The sequence below is a fragment of the Thermobia domestica genome, chromosome 13 (assembly GCF_964235325.1).
Source record: "Thermobia domestica chromosome 13, izTheDome1.hap1.1, whole genome shotgun sequence".
Lineage (NCBI taxonomy): Eukaryota > Metazoa > Arthropoda > Insecta > Zygentoma > Lepismatidae > Thermobia > Thermobia domestica.
This window is the reverse complement of record NC_137466.1, coordinates 24,074,503-24,101,108: the sequence shown is the minus strand read 5'-3', so window position 1 is coordinate 24,101,108 and position 26,606 is coordinate 24,074,503. Positions and strand designations below refer to the sequence as shown.

Below are 26,606 nucleotides of genomic sequence, written 5' to 3'. Positions count from 1 at the left end.
TCATTCCAATTCAGCCAAGGAAAACTGGGAAAATTTAAAATGGAATGGAAGTGAGGGGGGCCACACGCTCACAATATTTACATAGTGTTTCTCTCCCCTCCCCTCTCTCTCTTTCTCTATTATATCTACTTATTTATCAATGTTGCAGAATGTAAATCTATAAAAGTAGTAAAGCTATGAGTAAACCGTCTTATGCGTATTAAACTGACGAAATCCAATATTGTAAGATCAAAGGTGGATTCTGAAGGAAGAACGCATTAAAGTTTTTGAAACATTCTTGAAATGAAGAATCGTTAGATTTTCACTTCATGAAACTTTCTAAGACAATATTTATCACCAATAAATTTTACGGCTAAACAACGATGTAGGAATAAGTGGAGTATGTTTTTATGAATCGGAAAACATTCATGACTTCTAATAAATTGAAATTTTAAATAATAGAATGGGATATTTGTACTCTACGAACGCATGTCCTCTACACTTTGCATACACACACACACACAGAGAGAGAGAGAGAGAGAGAGAGAGAGGAGTTGAATTGAGTTGATTTTGAGTTTAACGTCCCTTTCAGCAGCGAGACTATATAAGACGGGACCAACTGATTAACGTGAAATCCGAACTACATGAGCTCTCGCTGGGAATCTAAGCCAGGTCTTCCATGCCAAAGGCGCGTATGCTAACCGCTTAGCAATGAAGGAGCTCGTAGATGAAGAGAGAGAGAAAAACTGTGCAAAAGTTTACTTCCCAACTTGAAATATTAGTAAACTTTCCGGTTCCCGAAAGCTAATTGGAAAATTATAATTTGTTGTTGACTAACTTTCCTCTACAGAAATTCAGTTTTGTAGCTGAATATGCAGTTAAATATAGTGGACAATTTTCCACCTAACACCACTATACATAATATCTAAAATTGTCCGGCTTATGAAAAGTTTTTTCCACTTGTTTCTACATCGTGATGAAAATTTTCCGATCTATGAAAACCCTTTCACTTTTTGTACAGAGCAATAAAACTTTTCGATGCACAAAAGGTTGTTTTCCTTTTTGCTTCAAAATGATGAAAATTTTCCGACTCACAAAAAGTTCTTCAATTTTTCCATATAAGACTGAAAATATTTCGATTCAGGAAAATTTTTTTTAACTTGTTCCTACATAGTACTGAAAATTGTCTGAGCCATGAGAATTTCAGATTCTTTAAACGATCTTTCACTTTTTTATATTTCTGTATATGAATTCAACCAATTTTTTGATTGCTGAGGAATTGTTACTTGATTACTGATATTTTTTTTAAACGGAAAATTTTCCGGAAAAATATAGCGGAAAATTTTCCGAAATGGAATATTTTCCGCGGAAAATTTTCCACCTCACATCACTACTTACGAGTTTTGTAAAGGTCGTGGAATCGTTATGGTATGCTTACTACCTCACTCTTCCCATCATATGTAGCCGTTAAACGTGGCATTTTTCTCCTTTAAAGGCAGCGTATCGCAGAGAATGTGATTTATTCATAAAAGCAAAAATAAATAAATAAATAAAAATAAATAAATAAATAAAATAAAATAAAATAAAATAAATCAAGATAACCCCTTACAATGTTGCTGAACTTTTTCATAAGACATATGCAGTCATGGCGACTATTGGAAAAGCAACTTCTGGATTTCAAGCTACGGGTATCATTCCACTTAATCCAAATATCATTACCAAAGAAGATTTCCTTTGCGAAACAATACTACAGAAGTCTCCTGTGACACCTGTTTGTATAGATGATGCATCCCCAGCAGGCGATCATTCAGAAGGGTCGCTGTTTTCTTCTCATTTACAAACAGATCACAAACCTGAAGATCTAGTGCAGTAAGGATGTTCACCAAGTAGGCTTAGTTCTACATCTTCTAAAGAACCTGTAATGTGAATTCCAATAGAAGACATCTATAATCTCCCAAGACGAGCACAGGGTATCGGGGAAAAGAGCTTGAAAGAAAGCATTCTCAAATATTGACACCTACATCAATGAAAGACCAAATTCAAGAGAAGAAAGCAAAGAGATTTCAGAAAGGCCTTAAGAAGTCTAATAAGATGAAGGAAAGAAAGGAAGAAGAAATATTGAAGAAGTGTGAAATACAGAGCAACAAAGGAAATGAACGTAAGCGGAAGAAATTACTAAATAGAAACATACAGAAGGACTTTGATAGCTCTTCAGAAAGCGGTTCGCTTAGCGAAAGCCAAATCTGTTACGATGATTCTGATAATGACTTTGGAAAAACATAGGCAAAGATCTTTGTCTCAATTGTGAAGAATTTGCTAGAGGTGAGATGTGGTTTCGTTGTACAGGGTGCGGATTGTGGGCATATAGTAGTTGGTACACCGGAGAAGGATACACTTGTGATAGATGCAATTAAAAAGGTTATCTCATGAAAAAGAAAAAAAACTGTTTTAAGATGTTAACTTTGTTTTTATACATATCTAAATTACATTGAATTTTATCTTAAACTTCAAACTCATTAATGTTGTCCTTTTTACATTGAAAAAACTTATAAGGCTATATTAAAACTAATATGCTATATACGTATTACTATCGCCATGCAGTTTATAAATACTATTGTTATTACTAGGGATGCACGCGAGACGCGAGAAGTCTCGTCTCGTCTCGCGTCTCGTCTCGCATTTGCGAGACGAGACACGAGACGAGACTCAAAATTTTATGCGAGACGCGAGACGAGACTAAACCATGCGAGACGAGACGCGAGACGAAACGCGGTTAAGTCTCGCACGAGAAGTCTCGCGAGACTTCTCGCGGTCTCGCTACATTTATGAATTACATTTAATTGTATATTTAGTGATTTTACATTTATTGAGTTTTCTAAGTTGAGCGTTAATGTCTCCAGTAACAAAAAAGTGATTGGGGCAATAGACATTTTATGAGATTTATTATTATTCAAGGTTGATTTTCAGAATTAAGCCTTCTTTAGTTTCTAAACATCATTAAAAAAGAAAAGCTTTGTAAATTGGAAATTTATTACAGCATCGATTTAGGACTTTATTTTGCAACACAAACACACACACGCGGACGCGCACGAATACATGAACTTCTGTTTTTGGTCTGAAAAGCGAATAAGACTCCCTATTGCTGCGAAATGTGATATTTCTGTTGTTTCTGTCATTTTTACATTACTGCTAGCGATTAATGTTGGGGGATGGCGGGGAAATCCCCTCTCGTTAAAGTTTATCCCCGGTCCGGCTCGCAGAAATAACATAATATTTTTACATGGAGTAAGTATTTTTTTCTATATATTTATCAAAAACATTCCCCTCTAGTTCGGAAGTTTAATTCAAACACTGGTTTGGTAGGATGGCCCTATAGGTTTGGTGGGAGATGGTAGGAATGGCCCTATATCTGTCAGTAATTTTATTTTCTAGATATGGCAACACTATATAAGTTGAAAGCGAAAGTTGATAAAATGCGATAATGCAACATTGCTATAAGCGCGAACGAACCAAAAGAATTGGGTCGTATTGTGTTGTGAGGAGTTCGTTTGTTATCTACAAGCGCTTTTGATGGTATAAAAACATCTTTATAATGGAAAATCACCCTTCAAGGAAACGACCAAAACGTGTAAATGTTGATAGTGGCGACGATATTTTAGAAGAGCCAAATGGGGACCCAGTTGAAAGTGAAACGGATTCAGGTACTGTTTCTGCAATTTCGAGTCTTGATCCATCCGAAACAGCAGGGCGTAAAAGTAAGTTCCAGGATCACTTTGAAATTGCGACGAATGCTGAGTTGGCTATTTGTAAATTATGTAAGCCTAAGAAGATAGAATTGAAAATGCATTCTCGTAATATAACGCGGTGAAGAAACACTTGCAAAATATTCACAAGAAAGAGTACGCGATTCTCTACCCCGACAGCGACAAAGATCAGAAGAGTAGCTGCAGGAAGGAGGATATAACAATATATTTCCCTCAGAAGAAGGAAACTAAGGTAAGTGCATAGCATACTTGACAGTGTCTAAAGTGTTGAAAATTAATTATCACTATTCCCCGCGGCGAGCCATTGATATAATTGTTATTAGTATATAACATAATTATGTTGTATATCAGTTATCTAGGTTAGTATATTAGTATATGTTATCCACAAGTCCGTTCACACAAGTAATGTTATTCCTTGGTGGCTGGTGTAAAGGGAGATAGGCGACAATAGATGGCAGCACTGTTCTCCTACACAAGTAACGTATTTTTATATTTTCTCTGCTGTTTCCACAAATTTAATGTTAGAGAGTTTAAACGTTCTGAAAAGTAAGTTAAAACCTATTCTAAGGGAACAATCCGTGTCAATTTTGGATATTGTGACGTTAGAGCATTCCTCGGACTAGAAGCAGGCAAAGACAAGGTTGAAATCCGGTTAAATAAAGACGAAGAAATTTACATATAGATTACCACATTGCGCTTCGACAAAGCCGACTGGCCAAGATATCGAAATTACCTTAGTAGCATTTTTGCAAACTCAACTCTATCAGAAACGGAGGAAGATCTTCATAATTCTTTGGATAGAATAACTACAGCACTCTATGACGCTACCAGCCGTTTTATACCGAGTAGTACATCCCATAGTTATCACCCAACGCTCCCACCCCATTATTTACCACTTATCAGACGTTCACGAGCACTCTACAGAGATTATAAACGTACAGGAAATCTAGAGTCATTGCATTTACATTCAATTTCAACGCACAGTTCACAATTATGTTAAAGCATATAAACTCCGTCAATGGATAAAAGCTTGTAATAATTTGGGAGACGATGCACACCCATCCAGATACTGGAACCGTTTCAACATGCTTACTGGTCGCAAGACCCACACTACCTATCCTCTCCTAGAAAATGAAAATCCTCTTCAGACAGATAAAGAAAAAGCAGACGCCTTCGCAACCTATCTACAATCTATTTTCACGCCGTCTGAAGCAGCCATTCCTCGCAGGCATCCCACACATACCTTTAACATAAATTCACCAGAACTTCAACCCAGCACGTCTCATGTTTTACCCGACCATCCTCTTGCTACGTCTATCACTGTAACAGATTTCAACTCCGTCACGGCTCGCAAACACAATACTGCCCCTGGTCTGGACTCAACCACTTACCGTCATGTCAAAGAAGCGCCTCTCGCCTTACTACACCTTTTAGCAACTATATTTACGTTTATTCTCCGCACAGGTTATCTTCCCCCTCAGTGGAAGACTTCCAAAACACTCATGTTTGCTAAGCCACACAAACCACTAAATTTCGTATCATCTTACAGGCCCATACAATTAACTCCGACTTTCAGCAAAATATTGGAACGCATCCTTGTCAAAAGACTTCACACTCACTTAACAGCGAAAGAATTGCTACCTTTACATCAAGCTGGTTTCTGACCAGGATATAGTATTAACGATCAGTTACTTCGCCTCACCAACATGATCACTAATCATTACAATTCTTCCAAGCCTGCCTGTTTAGTTTTATTCGATCTCGAAAAGGCATTTGATAAAGTATGGCACCTGGGACTTTTATTCAAGCTTTTGTCTTTCCGTCTTCCTATCACGTACATCCGCTTTATCTTTAATTTTCTTTCAAACCGCCTGGCTTACATCTACATCAATGACAGTGTCTGTTATCCTGTTTTTCTTCATAGCGGCGTTCCGCAAGTCTCTGCCTTGTCCCCACTGCTGTATCTGCTTTATGTCGCTGACATGCCGTCCTTACCGCAAAACATTCATACTTTTCAGTACGCCGATGACACGGCTTTCCTGGCGTTAACGAAAACTATCTCTCAAATAAACAATGCGATGAATGAAGCTATCCGTCGCTTTAGCGATTGGTGTCGGACGTGGCGGTTAACAATAAACGCTACCAAAACTCAGGCCATAGTCTTTATTCCACCAAAACGTCGATCACGAGTTCATCGAAACCCAGCTCGTCTTGCTCTTACCGTCAATGATACTGCCATACAGCACTCAAAGACAGTGAAATACTTGGGTCAACACCTACAAGGTCTTCCTCCGTCCCGTTCTTACAAATGGTTTTACCTCATGGGTATCAGCAAGCGCAAAATGTTACGAAAAGCTGTTAATAATGGAACGACATGCTCTCCGCCTAGCCTACCGCATTAAATTACCAAGTCCAACCCGTGAATTGTACGATCGTATCACATTTCCTCACCTTCTTTATCATATTGAAGCTCTTCGTATTAACTATATAACTCAACGGTATGACAGCGAACACGCTTTATTCTTTGAAACCGTTTACAGTGACGCTCCCTACACTCACAGCCATCACCACACGTCTACACCTCTCTCACTGCTTTTCCCATTATAGAAATATACCGTACCTCCAAATCATCCGAACTATAACATCATCAGTATCCTCAGCACATCACACGTACCGGCCCATATCTCACCTTCATATCATGCACAGTAAACCCGCTTGTTACTAACAGGACCTCCTCACGTACAACAAAAATAAATAAATAAATAAAACTTATGGATGTTTTAATAAAGTTAATAAATGTCTCTTTGCCCAACAGAAATTCATTTTTTTCGCCATAATAATGTTAAGTCTCTTTCCCAAATAGAGGGTGTAGCCCTCGCAATGGGTGCTAGCTACTCCATAGCTTGCTAACTTTAAAAAAATACATATAGATATAGTAAAAGGATCCGGGTTTGGTTCAATGAGTTCAGAAAAACATATACGGAAACGTTATATTCTTTATATCCTAATTACATTAGCGACTTTTTTTTCGGGGCAAAAATGTGCCCGCATGGCATACTGGAAAATATTGCTGGAGAACTCTAAGCTGGAAAACAATGTTGGATCCAGCAAACAATTTATGCTGGTTTTGCTGTAAATTATGCTATGCGAAAATTAATGGTCCAACAATCAAATTCCAGCACAACTTTTCTTTTAATTTGCAGCGGAGTGGACACAAGTTCGGATACCATGTTGAACTCTAGGTTCCGTCTCCTTAGGATGTTATGAACATTCATCCCATGGAAAGCAATGGCAAACCACCTGGGTTCACCTTGCCAAGGGACTTTTAGGTCAAATATCTGCCTTCGGACAGAATATCACGTCATCATTCATTAACAGCCATAGAATAAAACATTGCAAAATTTTAACCCAGAATATATGCGAGACTGCGAGACCATGCGAGAAAGTCTCGCGCGAGACGCGAGACGAGACTCAAAATTTTATGCGAGACGCGAGATGAGACTTCACATTTGCGAGACGAGACGAGACGCGAGACGAGACCAACATTTGAGGCTGCGAGACGAGACGAGACTTTTGCATTTCTCGTCTCGTCTCGTCTCGCGTGCATCCCTAGTTATTACTAATAAAATAAGAAACAATTCGATTGCACAAGAAAGATAGGCGAATATTTAAATAATTAAAATGGTTTAGTATCTTGAAAGTAGGCCTACTCAAGCAATTCCATTGTAAAAGAACGCAAGGTTTTATGATTTTTATTGTGAAGACCTTTTGAATTTTCATTTTGGCCTTAACTCTGAAATTATGTTATGGTAACTACGTTTTAACATGTATTCCGTATGTAAATACATATTTAACCATATAGATACGACTCTACTCCAAAAATTCTATGCAAGAAAATTATATAATAATAAATATTGTTCCAGTGGACATAACTAGTTCTTTCTTTCATTTCCATACAGTTATACGTATGGTAAGTAGCAAAATTACTATTAAATAAATTATTTTATATTAAAATTATAAAATTATATTATATAAAAACTGACCGCCATTATCCGCATGAGGGGAATTCCTGATCAAAGCTCTTCTTTCACTTTTTCGGGTTTATATGATGGAAGATGCTTCACAGAATATTCAAAGTTGTTGTTTTGCAGAGAGTACATTTTAGCTTAATTGTTCCATTTAAAAGAGTCCGAATAAATGCATAAGTTTCTCCAGTATATAGAATTGCGCTTAGGTGACCGCCAATATCCCACTCGCTCCTACTTGTTTTATTATTTGCGTTTCGTCGCTTAGGCTCTTCCAGATTGAGGTTCCTTCGTTGGCTAATTGCTTATTTCAGCGTTCTTTATTACTCGATTAGCTTCCATTTTTTCTGGTGAGTAGGATTACCCCTATCCAAATCAAAATATGGGGTTACTTTATGAAACATAAAAGGTAGAAAATTACGATCGTTGTTCCGTAATACTAATAAGATAATATATAAGTCTTGCTAGTAGAGAGAAAATCATATTTATCAACTTGATAAAAGGAAAGTATGTTGTAAGAGTTTATTCTTATTTTGAAGAATGAATAACGTGGAAACTAAACCCAATAATAATAATAATAATAATAATAATAATAATAATAAAAATAATAATAATAATAATACACAGATGTATAAAAGTTAGTAGTAGCCCAAGACATCTAACCAGTATAAGCCTCTGCATTTTGTATTAGTATTCCCTTTAATACAATCTTTTTCTTCTTCATCTTGTTATTTGGTATTGAATATCATTTCTTTGTGCATGACGGAAATAAGTTATACTAAAGGAGTTGGTTAATTTTAATTTAATATCAATTTTAAAAACTAAGGCTATACAAGGCAAAATCTATTGCTAAAAGTGGATTCAGAATCACTGTTCAAACTTTTGTGCAAGGTATGTACTGTATAATTACTTGGGATCGAACCTGTGACCAGGATCACAGAAAGAGCGAGTGTTATCTAGTTGTCTACGAAGGGATAAACAAATACAATATCTCCATGGACAAGTATAAACTGCAAAAATAAAAAAATAGAGGGAAGACTGATTCTAGGATTGTGACATTTTTTAACTTCACACAATTTACTTCCTGACTGTTGAGACGAGACCGAAACTTGACGTTTGATAACGAGACTGTTTTCTATGCTTCTGTAAGCAGAATGTTTTCTTCCAAAGCATAGCTCTACTCACGAATACTTCTATCACTAAATGTCTCGCTTTCGCTAATATTGCTTTTCGATATCTTGGTTTTGCTTTTTACAGTGAGTGAATATCATGGGTCCAGTGTAAGAGGCGTTGAATTACTCTAACTGATTTTCGTTATAAAACATTTCATACGTGGTTTGTTTGTTGTTGTTGATGATGTTACATCTTAATAGCAGACACCTAAATAGTGATGTGAATAATCAAGAATAGTCTTATATTGTTCGAAATCGAATTTCATGTGGTGTAACCTGTATCAGATCGATAAATAGGTATTTATAAGGTAATTGTCTTGCATCCATATATCTTTCTTCAAGGAATAATGGATCTTCTGGTGTAATACTATAATTTACATGTTTGATTTGGATTTATCTCTAAGAAACCTGAACAGAACGAGAAAAAGCAATTCAATTCTTCTCTTGGAGTCATTTTTCTTGATGATATAAGTTTTAACTAATGAAAGTACAACTGGTGTTTCTAAAGTGAAATCCTTGTGAATAAATGAGCAAATTCACTATTTGCTTCATCGTTAATAATCGGATGTAATTCACCTTTTGGTTCAAAATCAAGTATGTCTTTAGAAGTAGTTCTTCATACAAATTACATTATCTATATTGGAATTACGGAAGCAAATAATAGATGTGTATTTTCTGAAACATACAGCACTAGATAAATAATGTCATCCAGCGATTTAAATTTATGTTCAACTGGACAAATCACATTATTAACACCTTATTTAACATCTTCTTCTTACTGACCACGTAGTTATTAAAAATAATAAACTTTGAAAACTTCACATGTTTTAGTAAAAGCATAAGTGTATCGAAGATACAGTGAAAAACTAGTCAATGATTTGGCTTTTATGTTCATGTGCCACTCGACAGTCGGGATTTTCCAGCCTCAACTCATACTTAATCTCTCTCTCTACTAACTAACTAACTAACTAACTCTATGGCCTATGGAACCCGGAGGTTCAGTGCCGCGTTCACAAAAGCTCTCCACTGACTTCTATCCTTAGCTAATTGGATCCAGTTTCTACTTTGTATTCCTATCTCTGCGAGATCCATCTTAATATTATCCTCCCATCTGCGCCTAGGTCTTCCTAATGGTCGTTTTCCTATGGGTCTACCAGTCAAGACTTTGAAAGAGTTTCTATTTCTTCCATTCTATCTACATGACCTGCCCACCTAAGCCTCCTAGACTTGACGACCCTAACAATGTTGGGTAAACCGTATAAACTATGTAGTTCCTCGTTATGAAGCTTTCGCCATTCCCCATTCTCGTTCCTCTTGGGTCCGAATATTCTTCTCAGGATCCTGTTCTCAAATACTTTCAGTCTATGTTCTTCCCTCAGAGTAAGCGACCATGTTTCGAAACCATACAGAACAACAGGTATGATTATCGTTTTATATATTTTAAGCTTCAAATTCCTCGACAGAATTCGCGACGACAAGAGATTTTGAACCGAATAGTAACACGAATTCCCTGCTTTTAGTCGACATTTAATTTCTTCGTGAATATGATTTTCGTCTGTTAATATTGATCCTAAATATTTGAAAGTATCCACTTTATCAAAAGTATTATTTAATATTTTAACGCATCCACAATTTGCTGTATTCCGGTCGCGACACACTTCCATGTATTTAGTTTTCTCTGCATTTACTTCTAAACCCATGTCCCTGCAAGCGTTTAATAATATCTCTGCATTTATTTCTACTGTTCTCCTATCATCCCCTATTAAATTTACATCATCAGCATATGCCATAACCTGGTGAATGCCGTTCAACTCTAGGCCCTGGTTGCTATCTTTGATTTTCCTTATGGCGTATTCCAGCACAAAGTTAAATAATAATGGCGACAACGCATCTCCTTGTTTCAGGCCATTTTCGACGTGGAAGCTCGTGGACAAATATTTATCTACCCGGACTTTACTTTGGGATTCAGTTAAACATATCTTAATTAATCTAATTAGCTTTCTCGGTATTCCAAGCTCTGTAAGAACGTTGTATAATGTTTTTCTCCTAACCGAGTCGTAAGCCTTTATAAAATCAATAAATAGTTTATGTACCGGGGTATTGTATTCCCACTTCTTTTTGAGTATTTGGCGAATGGTAAATATTAGGTCGATAGTTGATCGATTTCGTCTAAATCCACACTGATAATCTCCAATAATTTCATCTGCGTATGGGGTCAATCTTGCTAACAGAATATTTGAAAGGATTTTATAGGATGTTGACAGAAGAGAAATGCCTCGATAATTATTACAGTCAGTTTTGTCGCCTTTCTTGTGAATTGGAACAATGATTGACTCTTTCCACTCTTGTGGCAATTCTTCCTTGTTCCAGATAAGGAGAATGAGTTTGTGTATCTTGTTCCACAATTTTTCGCCTCCAGCTAAAATTAACTCAGCCGGAATTTCATCCACACCCGGAGATTTGTGTTTCTTTAATTTCTTTATAGCGGCTTCCACTTCTATTCGATTGGGTTCTGGAATATACGGTTCTGCGGAGTGTATCTCCTTTACTCCACGCACATTAGTTTTTGTCTGCGTGTTCAGCAAATCGTCAAAGAAATCTTTCCATCTATTTAAGAGGCTATCCGTATCAATGAGAACTGTCCCGTCAGATTTCTTTAATATATAAGCACGAGGTTGATAGCCTTTCTTAAATTCGCTGATCCCCTTATGCATGTCCCGAATATTTTTATTTTTACTATTATCTTCAAGTTCCCTAATTTTAGCTTTCAAAAATTCCGTTTCTTTGTTCTAGAAGTTTTGGAAGTTTCCCGCCTGATATCTGCGAAATTTTGTGTAGTTATTTCATTCGGATTTTGTAGCCAGCGTAATTTTGCCTGTTTTCTCTTCTTTGCTAGTTTAATGCATTCTTGGTCGAACCATGGTTTGTTCCTACGTATTTCCGCGTATCCCAATTTTTCTATTGCTGAACTTTTAATGCTATCTCTAATTTCAATCCAAGTATCCTCAACACTAGTGCACTCCGAGTCTTCTAAAACCGAGAATCTATTCGAAACTTCAATCTGGTATTCCTCTCTTACCTGGCTCTCTTCTAATTTCTTTAAATTAAATTTCTCCGTTTTCGGACATTGAGTATTACCTTTATTCAACGATAATCTCTCCCGTATTATCGCTGCTACTAGGTAGTGATCAGTGTAACAATCAGCCCCTCTAAACGACCGGTCGTCAATTATGCTAGATTGTCTTCTTCTATCTACTAAAACGTGATCAATTTGATTATGTGTTTTTCCGTCTGGTGATGTCCAAGTGTATTTATGAACGTCGTGATGTGGGAATTTTGTACTCTTCACGATTAGGTTTTTGGATGTTGCAAAGTTCACGAGTCTAACACCGTTGTCATTACTTTCCTTATGCAAACTTTCGTTCCCTATAATCAGTTTGAAAATATCCTCTTGTCCTACCTTCGCATTGAAACCCCCTAATAGAATCTTCATATGGTATCGCGGGAGTTGATCAAATATCCGTTCCACTTCTTCCTAAAAACTCTTTTATATCGTCTCCCTTATCTTCAGATGGAGCATGTACATTTAAAACAATAATATCACACCACCGTCCCTTAAGAGTAATAAAAGAAAGTCTGTCAGTAGCAAATTCAACCCGTTCAATTGCTGGTAATATTCGTTTGTGAACGAAAAACCCTGTTCCTAACTGGTGATTTTTATTTCCTTCCCCGTAAAAGAACGTAAAATTTCCGGAATTCTCAGATCCATTTCCTTCCCACCTAACTTCCTCAACTCCTACTAAGTCCATCCTGTATTTCCTTAACTCACTCGTTACAGATTTTAACGCGCCTGCCCTATAAAGACTTCTAATATTCCATGTTCCAAATCTCATGTCCATTTTCTTTTGCTGATGTCGTGCCAAGTTATCAGTCCTTTTCCGAGGCTTTTGTGAATGTTTCTGAACAAGTACCTTTTTTTACAGGATGAGGGTGTTAGCCTTACCCAAACCCCCAAGCTGGAGGACCACTCCTAGTCGTCTGTCCGCGACTGCTTATTCAGTATATTCGCAGCTAACCTCTATATCTAGAGGCCTTCTCCTCGATCCGCAACCTGAGGACGCGCCATGCCGTGGTGACAGGAACCCACGTTACACGGTCTCTCTCTCTACGTCATCCACATTTAATTCGTGCAAGTGAATAACACAACTTTGTGGTGACAGAATCATAAACATAGCAAACATAATGCTTTAATATAATTAGTTCAAAAATACTGTAATACTTGTAAACTTTACCCCCATCTTCATACCTTCAGCGTAGAATTTCGAAAATTCGAGCAAGCAAATAATTTTTTCATACTCTGTATATCACAAAGTACCAACAGCATAGACACCTGCTAGATCTTTGCAAACGAAAGGAGCAAAGAACCAACACAAAAATGCGAAAAAAAGAATTATTACATTTAAAATAATAATTTATGCACATAGCATAACTTTATTAACTACAGTAAATTTGCTACAGTACTATAGCACTTAATGTAAATACAGTAAATGCTATACTATATGAGTAAACAAATTAATTATGATATGCATATATTTTGACATGTATTTCGAGGAACTAGAGCCCTTGGAAATCAAGTGGAGATAAATTCCCCCTCTTCTGTGTGTAGCCATGATCCATAAGGTTAAGTTCATGGGTGTATTTCTGAGGCTACAACAAAAAGATTCAGCGAATACAGAAAAAAAAACTGATATCCCATTGTCTTCTCGTATCCTGTCGGAGCAGAACGTTTGAAAATTTCGCTGTAAATAGAACCTACAGATATGGAGAGCATTTGTGCAAAATATCAGCTCCATAGGCCGACAATCAAGTGAAGGAAAGGAAAATATTTAACTCCGCTTAGGTATTGAAATTTGTAATCTTTACTATTATTCATTCTCTAGGGTCCACGGGGAACTTTGTAGAAAATTAGTGGTTTCCAGTTCCAATGGTTCTAGAGATCTGAGAAATGGCAAGGTAACATTAACACTCTTTTAGCCCTCTCTTTCCGTTTCCTGAATTTCGCAAATGTCCGTTTTATTCACAGCCATATGATTCCAGAGCAGCATACACAACATATAAGTTTTTATACCCAGTTGTTTTGGAGATTTCGTGATAAGAGAGAGAATAATCTTACTCTTTGTAATAACATACATTTCAAAAGTTCAGATTAAGGAATGTCAATGAACCACTAACTCACCTCTTATTGAATTGAAAAATTTAGTTGGTAATTTTCAAATAAAAATGACTGTTTCTAAATGTAGCTTTGCTGTCGTTATCATTATTATATACACAAATATCAAATATTGTCTAACTATTTGATTATCTCTAAAAATCCAAACATTAGAAAATGGATTTGTTGATTCAATTTGAAATTTCAACTTTAAGCTTAATGTGTCAATAAATAAATTTGCTAAACTGTGGTCTCCAGTTCCTGTTCTGTGTTCTGGTAACATTGAATGTGTTTGTCGTTGTCGAAAATGGAGTGCTAGGTGTAGAAGTGTGTGATGAAATAGATATTTTTTTTTTACGTTTAAAAATTTAAAAAAAATTGTATAGATTTAATGTTATGGAGATATTTCTGCCAGCTAACATCTGATTAAGATAACGTTATTTTAACTGTTACGACTTATTTTGATTTTAATAAAGTAGAACATGTTGGTGCACGAAAAAAAATTAAGGTTGAAATATAATTATACATTTACTAATCAATATCTAGCTATTCATATTTTAACTGCTAGCTAACAGAATCTACAATAGAAGTCCGGAATAAAGTCCAGAAGAACTAATAAACAAATTGAGACAATTTACCTTTCCTCTGCTTTAGATGTGTTAAAACACAATGTTTTTTGAACATCGCTTTTTATTATAGTTAATTTAAAAAGAATATTCTGGCAATTAGTAGATAAACATTCTCTCTGTACAAATGTATTGATTCATGTATTGATGAAAATGTCATTTAATACTAGTCGAGCTTTCATCATTGCCGAGTTTTTGGTCGTTATTTAAGTCGACATTTTGAGAACACAGCAGTAACGTGAAAATTTTTATTAGAAGAAAATCTACCAGGAATTGTACAGTTGTTGTTAAGCATCATCCAGAAGCCTTCAACGAAGAATGTATAATTATAGGGAAAATTAGGCCATTGCTGAGAACAGGACAGCTACTTGGATGTTATCCATTTAAAATCTATCAGAATTACTGAATAATCAGATTTTCTTTTCTAGTAGCCATGTATTATATTATCAAACATGTATGTGCTCGCTTTGGATGTATACAGGCTTTAAACGATATTCACATAACTACTTATACAGTTCGGTTATACCCTAATATTGTTCTCTCAATTTTATTTGTAATGTATACTCAATAATCAATTGCATATTTGCCATTTTGTTGGCACGGAATGTTTTCTCTTCAAACTTTTTTCATGATTGGCGCCAGTTCGAAGATGACTATAAACGTAACATTGGTAAAGCTTTTTCTTTGAATCTATTTCCTAAATCGTTATTACTATTAGAAATAATTATTTTGTGGTCATTTTTATTTGACATTATCAACATAATTATTCCTGGAGTCATCCTACAATTCTCATTTGGGACAAACGTAATATGTATTTACAATGGTTGTATTCATGCTTTAAGCACCACACTATTTTATGTGTTTTGTTTAGCTTGCAAACATTGTCTTCATACCAGTGTCTTCGAAGTGAACTGAACACATCTCTGTCCAGACTTAGTTATGGGAATTCTCACACAATAAGGAAAATTCGTATACTGTATTGTAATATGTATCAAATGGTCAAGAAACTTAGCTTATGCTTTGTTCCTTTGTTACTATACACTAATACAGAATCTACGGTTGGTTTTAATCTAGCACTCTTTGTCGCAGTAGAGGGAATCTTTGTAAACTTACCTGAAATGTACACCCTGTCTCATAATGGTTGGCCGCACTCTTTATTGCTGTTTTGAGGCAAAAAATTTCTAAGTCCAACTTTGGGTATCTTCGGAAAAAAATAAAACAGGTTCAAACCTCCAAGCCAACCTTTCCAATCGGAAGAATCTGCAGATGTGTTTTTCTTCTTTTAAATATAAGACTTGTTAACAAGTGTAGAAAAAAGCAACATTGATTGAAATACTTAATGATACAATATTTCGAAACCTTGTATTAGTGTCAGCAAATGCTTGTTTGTCATTTAGCTCTCCATACGTAAAAGAACATTTAGATATGTAAAGGAACCTTTCCATATGTAAAAGAAGAACGGAGGAATGAAATTCGAACATAATGCTTGCCTGCGTATTAAAATAATAGACGAAGTAGAACGAAAAAAGTGTTTGCAATAGATATAAAGTTAATTGTATTGAAATCGTGTTATCTTTCGTTAGATGATCGCAGCCTATAGTCGTCGTGTTAGCTCAGTGGTAAACCATTAGATTTGAAAATGAATGTCGTGGGTTCGATTCCCATCTGGGTCAATTCTCCTATTTTTCTTGTATGAAATTTTATTTTGCGCAACGCATAAAAAATTGTATAAAATAATTAAATTAAAATTATTAGTTGTATATATATTTATATAATCATTGCAATTTTTATATAATATGTTATCCTTCGTTTCTACAATTGTCGGTTTATATAGTACCAAAATTATGTTTAATTTTTACTGTTTGCTGTTTTAAATATGTTAATTTTGATGTTTCTCTAAATGTATTAGTACTTTTGTATATACTATTTTTTTTTCTAGAAACTTCATTAACCAGAAATGTTATATGTGTACACTAGTAAAAAAATTGAGAAAGTTTGCTGAAAAAAAATATATACATATATTATTATACAATATACAATAGATACCTGTAGATAAGAATACACATACAATATTAAACAATAAATAGTAAAAATATATATATATATATAAATAAATAAAAAAATGGAATCATTGCAGAACATGTTATGTTTTTATTATGATTAATTATTAATTATGAAGTAATTATGAAATAATTATTATGTTTCAAATATTACGTCTGAGAGAGGTGTTCACAGGTTTTATATATGTGAATGTTAAATACAATTTAAGAAAATCGTATAATAAAATAAATAAGTTACGTAGTGTATTTATTTGCAGCTATTTGTCATATAGAGGTTACTTCTCAACATTCTTACTACAACATGCCATTTATGTTCTTGAAAAGTTAGTCGAGGCATAAATAGAGGGTATAAACAGAGATTCCAAAGTCGGAACTCTCGCAAGAAATTCCTGACCCCAAGGGTCACATGAGCAGACTGGAAGACTTTGGGGCAAAAACCCGCCAAGTCCAAAAAGTGAAAGTGTAAAGGAGATAGCTTCAGAAGGGTTTCTCTTCATCCGATTTTCTTCAAACTTGGCACGCATATACTAGACCGAAAATAAATCCACACGTTTTCTTTTTGTTTATTTCGGAAAGTAGGTTAAGGGGGCAAAGGACCTATTTTAAAAAAGAACCACCTTGACTAAAAGGGCCACTTTAAAGAAACGAAACTTTGCGGATGCAAAGATAACTTCAAAGTAGGAAATACGGGTTTTGCCGTTTTTTTCGAAAAAAAGGATTGTAGGGACAATGCCCCCCTTCGAAATGACAATGGACCCTGCACGATTCTTACGGAAACTGGATTTCGATGGAATTGCTTAAAACCGTGATATGCTGTAGATATTGTTTTCCTAAGAAAGAGTCTTAATGGGGACAACCACCAATCACTGATCGTTTTTCCAGTACAGGGACACTTTTTTGAAAACAGCCGAAGAGTGATATTCTGGATTTCGATTAAAATAACTGAAAGTGTAATATGTTGTAGATGTTATGATCCTGAGAAAAAGTCTCAGTAAGCGCAATCACCAATCATTGATCCTTTGGTCACTACAGAGTCACATTTTTGAAAACAAAAGATACACTGAGAAAATAATGTATGTGGCGTACGTAAAATCGTATGTTACATTTCTAAATCCTGTAGTTTTTGGACTTAACGTACAGCAAACATATAACTGAAAACGCATGTTTTATAATATTTTCTGTATGAGTATTCCATCTGTACGTACTTTCCGTATGAAACAATATAGGCGGTCAGGATCTCACATGCAAATGGACATATATAACATGTAGCTGACGAAGGTAACACATTTATGTATGTAATATAAGATTGTTAGATATCAGATATCCTGCAACGGCATGGTGTAACATCTAAGGGCATATCTTTGTAGCATACGAATAACGTATGTTCCGTATTGGTTTCTGTATATATGTACAATATACCGCTGTCAGGAGAACGGATTTTTCTCAGTGTAACGGTATTCTGGATTTCACTGGAATTGCTTGAAACCGTGATATGTTGTAGATATTGTGACCCTGAAGAAAAATCTTAATGGGCACAACTAGGGGTAAAAGTGAGAGGGAACGCGGTCTTAAAATATTACAATGGTTAAAGATAGGCAGGGAGACAACGTGAAATCGTGCCACTACCTACCGTCTCCATACCTTTTCAGATCCACTTTTACCTCTGGACAAAACTACCACTCAATGACCGTTTGGCCACTACGAGGCGACTTTTTTGAAAGCAACCGAAGATACTGATGTTCCGAATTTCGGTGAAAATGGCTGAAACTGTGATATGTTGTAGATATTGTGATCCTGAGAAAAGGTCTTAATGGGCACAACCACTAATAATTGTCCATTTGGCCACTACGAGGCCACTTTTTTGAAAGCAGCCGAGCCAAAAACAGTAATATTCTGGATTTAGGTCAAGATGACAGAAACCGTGATATATTGTAGATATGGTCATCCTGAGAAAGACTCAATGGACACAACCAAAAATCACTAATCTTTTGGTCACTACCTTGAAAACAGTCGAGTATAACGATGTTCTGGATTTCGGTAAGATTGAGTAAAACTAAGGTATATTGACTAACTTCTCATCAAGAGAAAAAGTCTTAATGGACAAACCATCGAATTATGATCGTTTGGTCACTCCGGAGGCAGATTTTTTAAAACAGCCGGTATAACGATATTTTTGATTTCTGTGTAAATGAATGAAACTGTGATATGCTGTAGGTGTCATGAGTCTGAGAAAAATTGTCTAGGGCTTTCCAGAGTTTTCGTTTATCTTGCAAGATAAACATCAGAATGTTGTCTATGCTTAAATGATGTTGGCCGCTAATCTCTCCATACCTTTTCCGGGTTGCGGGATAGGACTTTTCAAGGATTCATACAATTATACCAAAATTCCAGAGTACCCTTACTTTCTGCTATTTTAAAATATGTGGCCCCGTGGTTGCCAAATGATCACTGATTGGTGGTTGTGCCTCTTGAGACTTTTTCTCAGGTTCACAATATTTACAACATATCACAGTTTCAAGTAATTCCACTGAAATCCAGAATATCATTAACTTCTGTTCTTTTTGTATTTTTTTTAAAAGTGACCCTGTAGTGGCCAAATGGTCATTGGTGGCTGCGCGAGACTTTTTCCAGGAACACCATATCTACAACATATCACTGTTTTAAGCGATTCCACCGAAATCCAATTTGCGTAAAGATTGTGCGGGGTCTTTTGTTATTTCAAAAGAGGCATTGCCACTGCAACCCTTTTCTCGCAAAAATGTATTTCCTACTTTGAAGTTATCTTTGCACCGCCAGAGTTTCGTTTCTTTAAAGTGGACCTTTTAAACAAGGGGCCCTTTTTCGAAAAGGAGCCATTTGCCCCCCTTAACCTATTTTCCGAAAGAAACAAAAAAATACGTTTCGATTTATTTTCGGTCTAGTATATACGCGCCAAGTTTGAAGAAAATCGGATGAAGAGAAACCCTTGTAAAGCTATCTTCTTTACATTTTCACATTTTGGACTTGACGGGGTTTTGCCCCAAAGTCTTCAATTGTTCTTATGAAGCATGCCACAACAGAAAGTCTTTACATAGATTTTCATTTCAATACCTGATATGGTTTCATAATAAGAACTGATGATGCTTTGGGTTGCTCTTTTTCTCTCTCGCTCGCTCGCTCACTATCTTATCTGTATTTATATATATAAAAGTGGATGTGTGTGTGTGGTTCAACAAAATTCTGGTATGTCTAGAGCAATTTTAACCAAATTTCTTACAGTGTGGAAAAGTGGACTGTCGTGATAAATATCAAAAATGCTAGAAACGATCTATTTTTGTATCGAATCCATATTTTCAAGGTCGCTTAGGTAAATGTAACTACTTTCAATTCCACTTAAGTCCAATTAAGCCCCCATTAGCACACAGAATGGTTACGTAGGGACGTAAAAATATTGAAAAGAACTGCTATTAGAGCCGAATAGTAAGTTTTCAATGCCGCTAACAGTGCCGCATTTCCCATTAGTCCAACTAGGCCCGTGCCTAGAAGGCAGCATGCTTGAACAGCGCAAAGTTTAAAAATTAATAATATATTTTTTCTTTCGTATGAAAGCAAATATTCTATTTCATGAACAATCCTCTTTTACTATTCTAATATGTTTAAAATAGCGTATGAAATTTAAAAATAATTTAGAACATATTTCCCATTTGTTAGTTTCAGTTACATAGTTGTAGCAGTAGCATCTAGTGAGTGGTATTTAACTGTAATAAATTGTTAATTTTCTAATTAAGCATCATTGACTTAAGTTTTAGTTTTAAGTTAGGGATGAAGGGGTGGAGAAATATGTAATAATTGGGGACGCCGAGAGCAAAAGTGCGTAGGGACGCCGAGCTTCTAAATGTAGCACTGGTCGCTAAATTGATTGATAGAAATTTTAATGCCACTTATGACCAAATTCAGTCCTAGCGGTGGCAATATCCGTTTGGTCTCCTAGGAGGAATGAAAGGGGTTGACATCAAAATGATTAAAAAAAAAAAAGACCGACATTAGTGTCAAATGCATAGTTTTGGGGGTCTCTTAAATAAAGAGTGGCACTCCAGATACCATGTAAGTTAAGCCCCCATTTGCACTCTCAAGGAATGTGTGAACTTGTGACATGTAAAAGTGATAATTAATTCTAAGTCAATCCAAATCGGCTCTGAAAGGCAAGTCAAAACATCAAAATGAGCTGGGATAACGACAGCTAGTAGTAAGGGCCTTACCCTATCGAACTTTTGATTATCCAATTTGGGGCCACATGGACCATTGTGAATGAATCAGGGATGCTTTGGCCCGGGAATGCGTCACCTATTGAAATTCTGCTTATGCTTATTCAGGGGCCATGCACGCTGGTGCGAATGAGTCAGAGGTACCTTGGCCCTGCTATGACGTCATTGAATTGGGATTTTTGGATTAGAGGTCATGATGATTCTTTAAAATTACTAAAAATATGGTCTTGATGATTCATTACGTTATGAAATAGTACAGGTTTACGAATGCTTTTTATTTTTCTTTCCCTTTTATGGCATAAAATTTGGGGATTGTTATATCTTTGATGAGATGAACTAACACGGGTGCAAATGAAATCTTTAATTTTACGTCCCACGCTTACGCCGTTTAGGCTAAAGGAGACGGTGACGATGAGAAATAAATGAAAGTGTGGGAGAAAATTGGAGTATCCCGAGCATAATGTTGCCCACCACAAAACTATTTTCGCGGGGTTTGAAACAGGGACCACATACAGCAGAAGTGAACGCTCTACCACTGAGCCACCGCACCTCTACTGGTATGAATGAATGAGAGGTATTTGGTTCGGGCTAATGTCTTTGTATGACGTCACTGAACTGGGATTTTTAGCTTGGAGCCAATGATGGCTTGTTTCTTTCCCTTTTATGGGTATAAAATTACCAAAACAAGGTTTGATATCTTTCTTGATGACGTATTACATTATGAATTAGTAGACCCAGTAATAGTATAAATTAGTATTAATATTAATATGAAACTCGAAAACTTTGGAGTTCCTTTGTGGCCAACCGGTTAGCGTATGCGCCTTTAACGTGGGAGACCAGGGTTCGATTCCCGGAAGGAGCTCATGCGGTTCGGATTTCACGTTAATTAGTAGGTTCTCTTTTCGCTGCTGAACGGGACGTTAAATCCAATATCAACTTAGCTCGAGAACTTTGGGAGGAATACTTGATTTTTGGTTAAGGTGTAGTTTTCATTCACGGGACTTATGGGATTCGAACCACGATATTCAATTGTCAAAAAGTGTGTCCAGGAAAGCATACATTTATTTGAGATGCATAAAAGAGGGGGAGGGGCGATCCCGGATTTGGTTAACAATAATAATTTATATTGTGTTCGTCTATGGATTAAATAAAACTGTTGGAAGATTTAAAAAGCTTCTTTGTGTACTGACTTATAATCATATGTTGAAAAAGAATCGTCAACTATATCGTGTTACATATGCTTACGTATTCGTTGTCACAGTATTGTTGGCATTGTTTGTTTGAACAAGTGCGGTGTTTAATTGCCAAATAGTGTGTAATGGTTTACTTTGAAAAAGATATATTCATTCTTTGAGAAGGAGAAAAGGGATGAGATGATACCCATGACGTCATTATTTTGGACCTAGTTAGTACCTCTTATTTTCGTTTGTGACGTCACATTTACGTTTTGCTTAAAACTGATTGGTTCATTGTAATAACGATTAATCATACTTATGTAACGAGATAACATTCAGGAGTTATTTCTTATGACAAAACAATAACATATATGTGTAATGGTTTACTTTAAAAAAATACATTCATTCCTAGAGAAGGTAAAAGAGGGAAGTGATGAGTTGAACCTAGTTACTACCTTTCGTTTCCGTTTGTAAATAAAAAATAATGACGTCATGAGTATGGGCTTTTATAGGGCATGGGTACATGAACGAACACTAAAATTTCATGGTTGTTGGGGTTAATTTGGCAGAACCAAAGTCATGGTCTCTAGAACTAATTTTAGTATTTGATCACCTAAAATTACTAAAGATATAATTTGAGAAGGATTCTAACCTCATGTATTCTCTTTATTACGTTATAGGCATGCACAGGCTAGATTGTTTCCGAAGGTCATGAGTTTGATTCTCGATGATGGCTTATATGACTGATATTAACAAATTTTTGTGCTGTTTTAAATTTATGCTCCACATACACGTTGTGTGAGCTCTCCAAAGTAGAGTTTACTGTCACTTTATTTACATATAATGAGGATATGCGTACCTTAATGCACTCCTCTTAAGCTCTTTGATAAGAGGAAACCACGATACTTTAAGGTTACCTTCTTGGTCTTGGTGTTAGTTCGTGTAATTTATATCTTAAACAACATTGACAGTTTACTTAAAATCATCTCAAAATATTTTAGTCAAAATTTTTTCAGTGAGTGCAAAGAGGGAATTCTTTCACGGTTAACCGTCAAACTTTATCCGGTTTTAACTATTCGATTAACACATAAACGGTTTTTAACTATTCGGTTAACAAATAAACTGTTTTTAACTACTCGATTAACAAATAAACGGTTTTTAACTATTCGATTAACAAATAAACGGTTTTTAACTATTCGATTAAATTTTGAGTCTTCACTATTTTCCAGTTATTACAAAAGTTCAAGTGAAAAATGAAATGAAATTTTGAGTTTTACGTCCCACGGTTATGCCGGTTAGGTTAAAGGAGACGGTGATAATGAGTAATGAATGAAATGGTGGAATGAAGAAAGTGGGAGGAAACGGGAGAACCCCGAGAAAACCCACGCACACGGTGTTAGTCCACCACAAAGTTCACTTGGCGGGAGCATAAAGTTCAAGTGAAAATTTGAAACTAAAATATCTAGAACTAAAAGTTTAAAATAAAAAAAATTCAACTGAAATTTTCGAATTAAAAGTTTCAACCTGTCAAACTAAAATTTTTATAACTTGAAATTTTCAAATCACAATTTTCGAATTAAAAAAATGTTGAAACCAAATTTTAGAACTAGAAAAGCTGAAGCTAAAATTTTCGAACAAAAAACCGAAATAAAATTTTTTCGAATTCGAAATTTCAAATCAAAGAAAAAATTCAAACTGCAATTTTAGAATGAAAAGTTTTCGAAACAAATTTTGGAAAACCAAATTTTCGAACTAGAAATATAAACTAAAAATTTTCGAAACATGAAATGAAAATTTTCGATCCAAAAGAAGTTGAAACTAATTTTTAGAACTAGAAAGTTGAAACTAAAATTTTCGAACAAAAATGAAATGAAGATTTTTCAAACGAAAAATTCGAACTGGAATTTTCGAATTAAAAGTTTCAACCTGTGTCAAACAAAAAATATAAGGAAATTTACAAATCAAATTTTTGAACCTAAAATTTCAAACCAAAAATAATTCGAAATTTTCATACAAACTTTTTTGAAAAAAATAAGCAGAGGTTTGAAAGTGATCACTTAATTAGATTACACCGTAGAAATAAACGGTTTACGACAAATGAACGTTTTCGACTAATCAAAGTGTAAAATTAATGAATGGATTTCAAGGTCGAACTAGAAGTTAGAGGTAGGGATTAACAAATTTTGGGCAAAGGTAACTTTTCATCAATAACTATCCTCTATTCAAGTTTTATAAAACTTTATCATTTCAGATGACGAGAAAACTCCATATTAAAAAAAAATAGCAATGATCTGTTGGTCATAAATCATTTCATAAACGTTTACTGATTTTAAAATTTTAATTGTCTTGAAGAAATATTTGGGACTAAGTTTTTGAGAGAGGAACCGTTCGGTAAGCCATAGCCGAATCAAGTCATTGATATTGCTTGAAATGAAGTTTAATCAAGCTTTATCTCATCAGACAACCTTAACTTACGAACGTTTTAGTGCATTTTTGTTTCAGATCAACGGCCAGCCATAGTCGGACCTTTTTTTCGTATCATGTTGAAAGCACGCAAAGCTTCTTAGAACGGTTATAGGCGTTAAGCTACGTAAAAACCCGAATCCCTACCACAGAACAAACATAACCGCATATTTCAAGACCTTGAATCGAACCTGGGACCATTTCAAGAAAAGGTTACTTACCACAGCGAATCCCATCCCGATGCGTTCAATCCATCCCGCTTAAATGAAACGGCAAAATGCTAAGATGTGCAAATTCTTTCAGCCTGACATTAATATTCTACTGCTCTCTCTCTCTCTCTCTCTCCTGTGATAACAAAGTACAACTCAGGACAGGTTGAATGCTTGGATTTCGTAATGAAAACAAATGCGATTTCCTGTGGCAAGGTCGGTTAAAATGATTTTTGCAAGTGTCAGCATCAGCTGTACTTCCTTGAGAACGACAACGTTTCATGAAAAGACTGACGAATGAAGTTTACGCACTGTTGTAAAACAGCGATCCTTAATAGTAGAAACTTATCGCGAACCATAATTCATAACTATGGCGAGGGAAGAAATCAAACTAACATCACAAACACAATTTCAAGAAATCCTATTTCAGAGCACGAAGCATGACTGAGCTAACAAAAATGCAAATGCTGCATTCCTTATCTATGACGAAAGTAAGTGATTTCAAGATATCTTTGAATGGAAAATCAATCGGTTTACAGTATAATGCCGTTTCAAAAGTTTGGCTGGGTCGGGTTGAGAAGCGCTGTGGGAAGTAACCATTTCTTAAAATGGTCCCAGGTTCGATTCAAGGTCTTGAAATATGCGTTTATGTCCTGTGGTAGGGATTCGGGTTTTTACGTAGCGTAACGCGTATAACCGTTCTAAGAAGCTTTGCGTGCTTTCAACATGATACGAAAAAAACGTCCGATTATGGCTGGCCGTTGATCTGAAACAAAAATGCACTAAAACGGTTCGTAAGTTAGGGTTGTCTGATGATATAAAGCTTGATTAAACTTCATTTCAAGCAATATCAATGTCTCGATTCGGCTATGGCTTAAAAAACGGTTCCTCTCTCAAAAACTTAGTCCCAAATATTTCCTCAAGACAACTAAAATTTTAAAATCAGTAAACGTTTATGAAATGAGTTATGACCAACAGATCATTGCTATATTTTTTTTAATACGGATTTTTCTCGTCATCTGAAATGATAAACTTTTATGACTATAAAACTTGAATAGAGGATGGTTATTGATGAAAAGTTACCTTTACCCAAAATTGGTTAATCCCTACCTCTAACTTCCAGTTCGACCTTGAAATCCATTCATTAATTTTACACTTTGATTAGTCGAAAACGTTCATTTGTTGTAAAACGTTTATTTCTAAGGTGTAATCTAATTAAGTGATCACTTTCAAACCTCTGCTTATTTTTTTCAAAAAGTTTGTATGAAAATTTCGAATTATTTTTTGTTCGAAACTTTAAATTTTCAGTTCGAAAATTTTGGTTTGAAATTTTAGGTTCAAAAATTTGATTTGTAAATTTCCTTATATTTTTTTAGTTTGACACAGGTTGAAACTTTTAATTCGAAAATTTCAGTTCGAATTTCTCGTTTGAAAACTTTTCATTTCATTTTTGTTAGAAAATTTTAGTTTCAACTTTCTAGTTCTAATTTATTTCATCTTTTTTGTTCGAAAATTTGTAGTTTTCCAAAATTAGTTTCGAAAACTTTTCATTCTAAAATTTCAGTTTGAATTTTTTCTTTGATGTGAAATTTCGAATTTTATTTCGGTTTTTTGTTCGAAAATTTTAGCTTCAACTTTTCTAGTTCTAATATTTGGTTTCAACATTTTGTTAATTCGAAA

General features: G+C 35.3%; 1 protein-coding gene across 1 annotated transcript in view; it reads right to left on the bottom strand.

Annotated features, from left to right (window-relative positions):
* Positions 1–25,039, bottom strand: part of LOC145669146 (gustatory and odorant receptor 63a-like) — a 282,062-nt gene extending 257,023 nt beyond the window's left edge. The window contains exon 1 of the mRNA XM_081737490.1: positions 24,939–25,039. Within this exon, the coding sequence (XP_081593616.1) occupies positions 24,939–24,953 (15 nt within the window). The 5' untranslated portion in view covers positions 24,954–25,039. The remainder of the gene's footprint in view (positions 1–24,938) is intronic.
* Between the last annotated feature and the right edge of the window lie 1,567 nt (positions 25,040–26,606).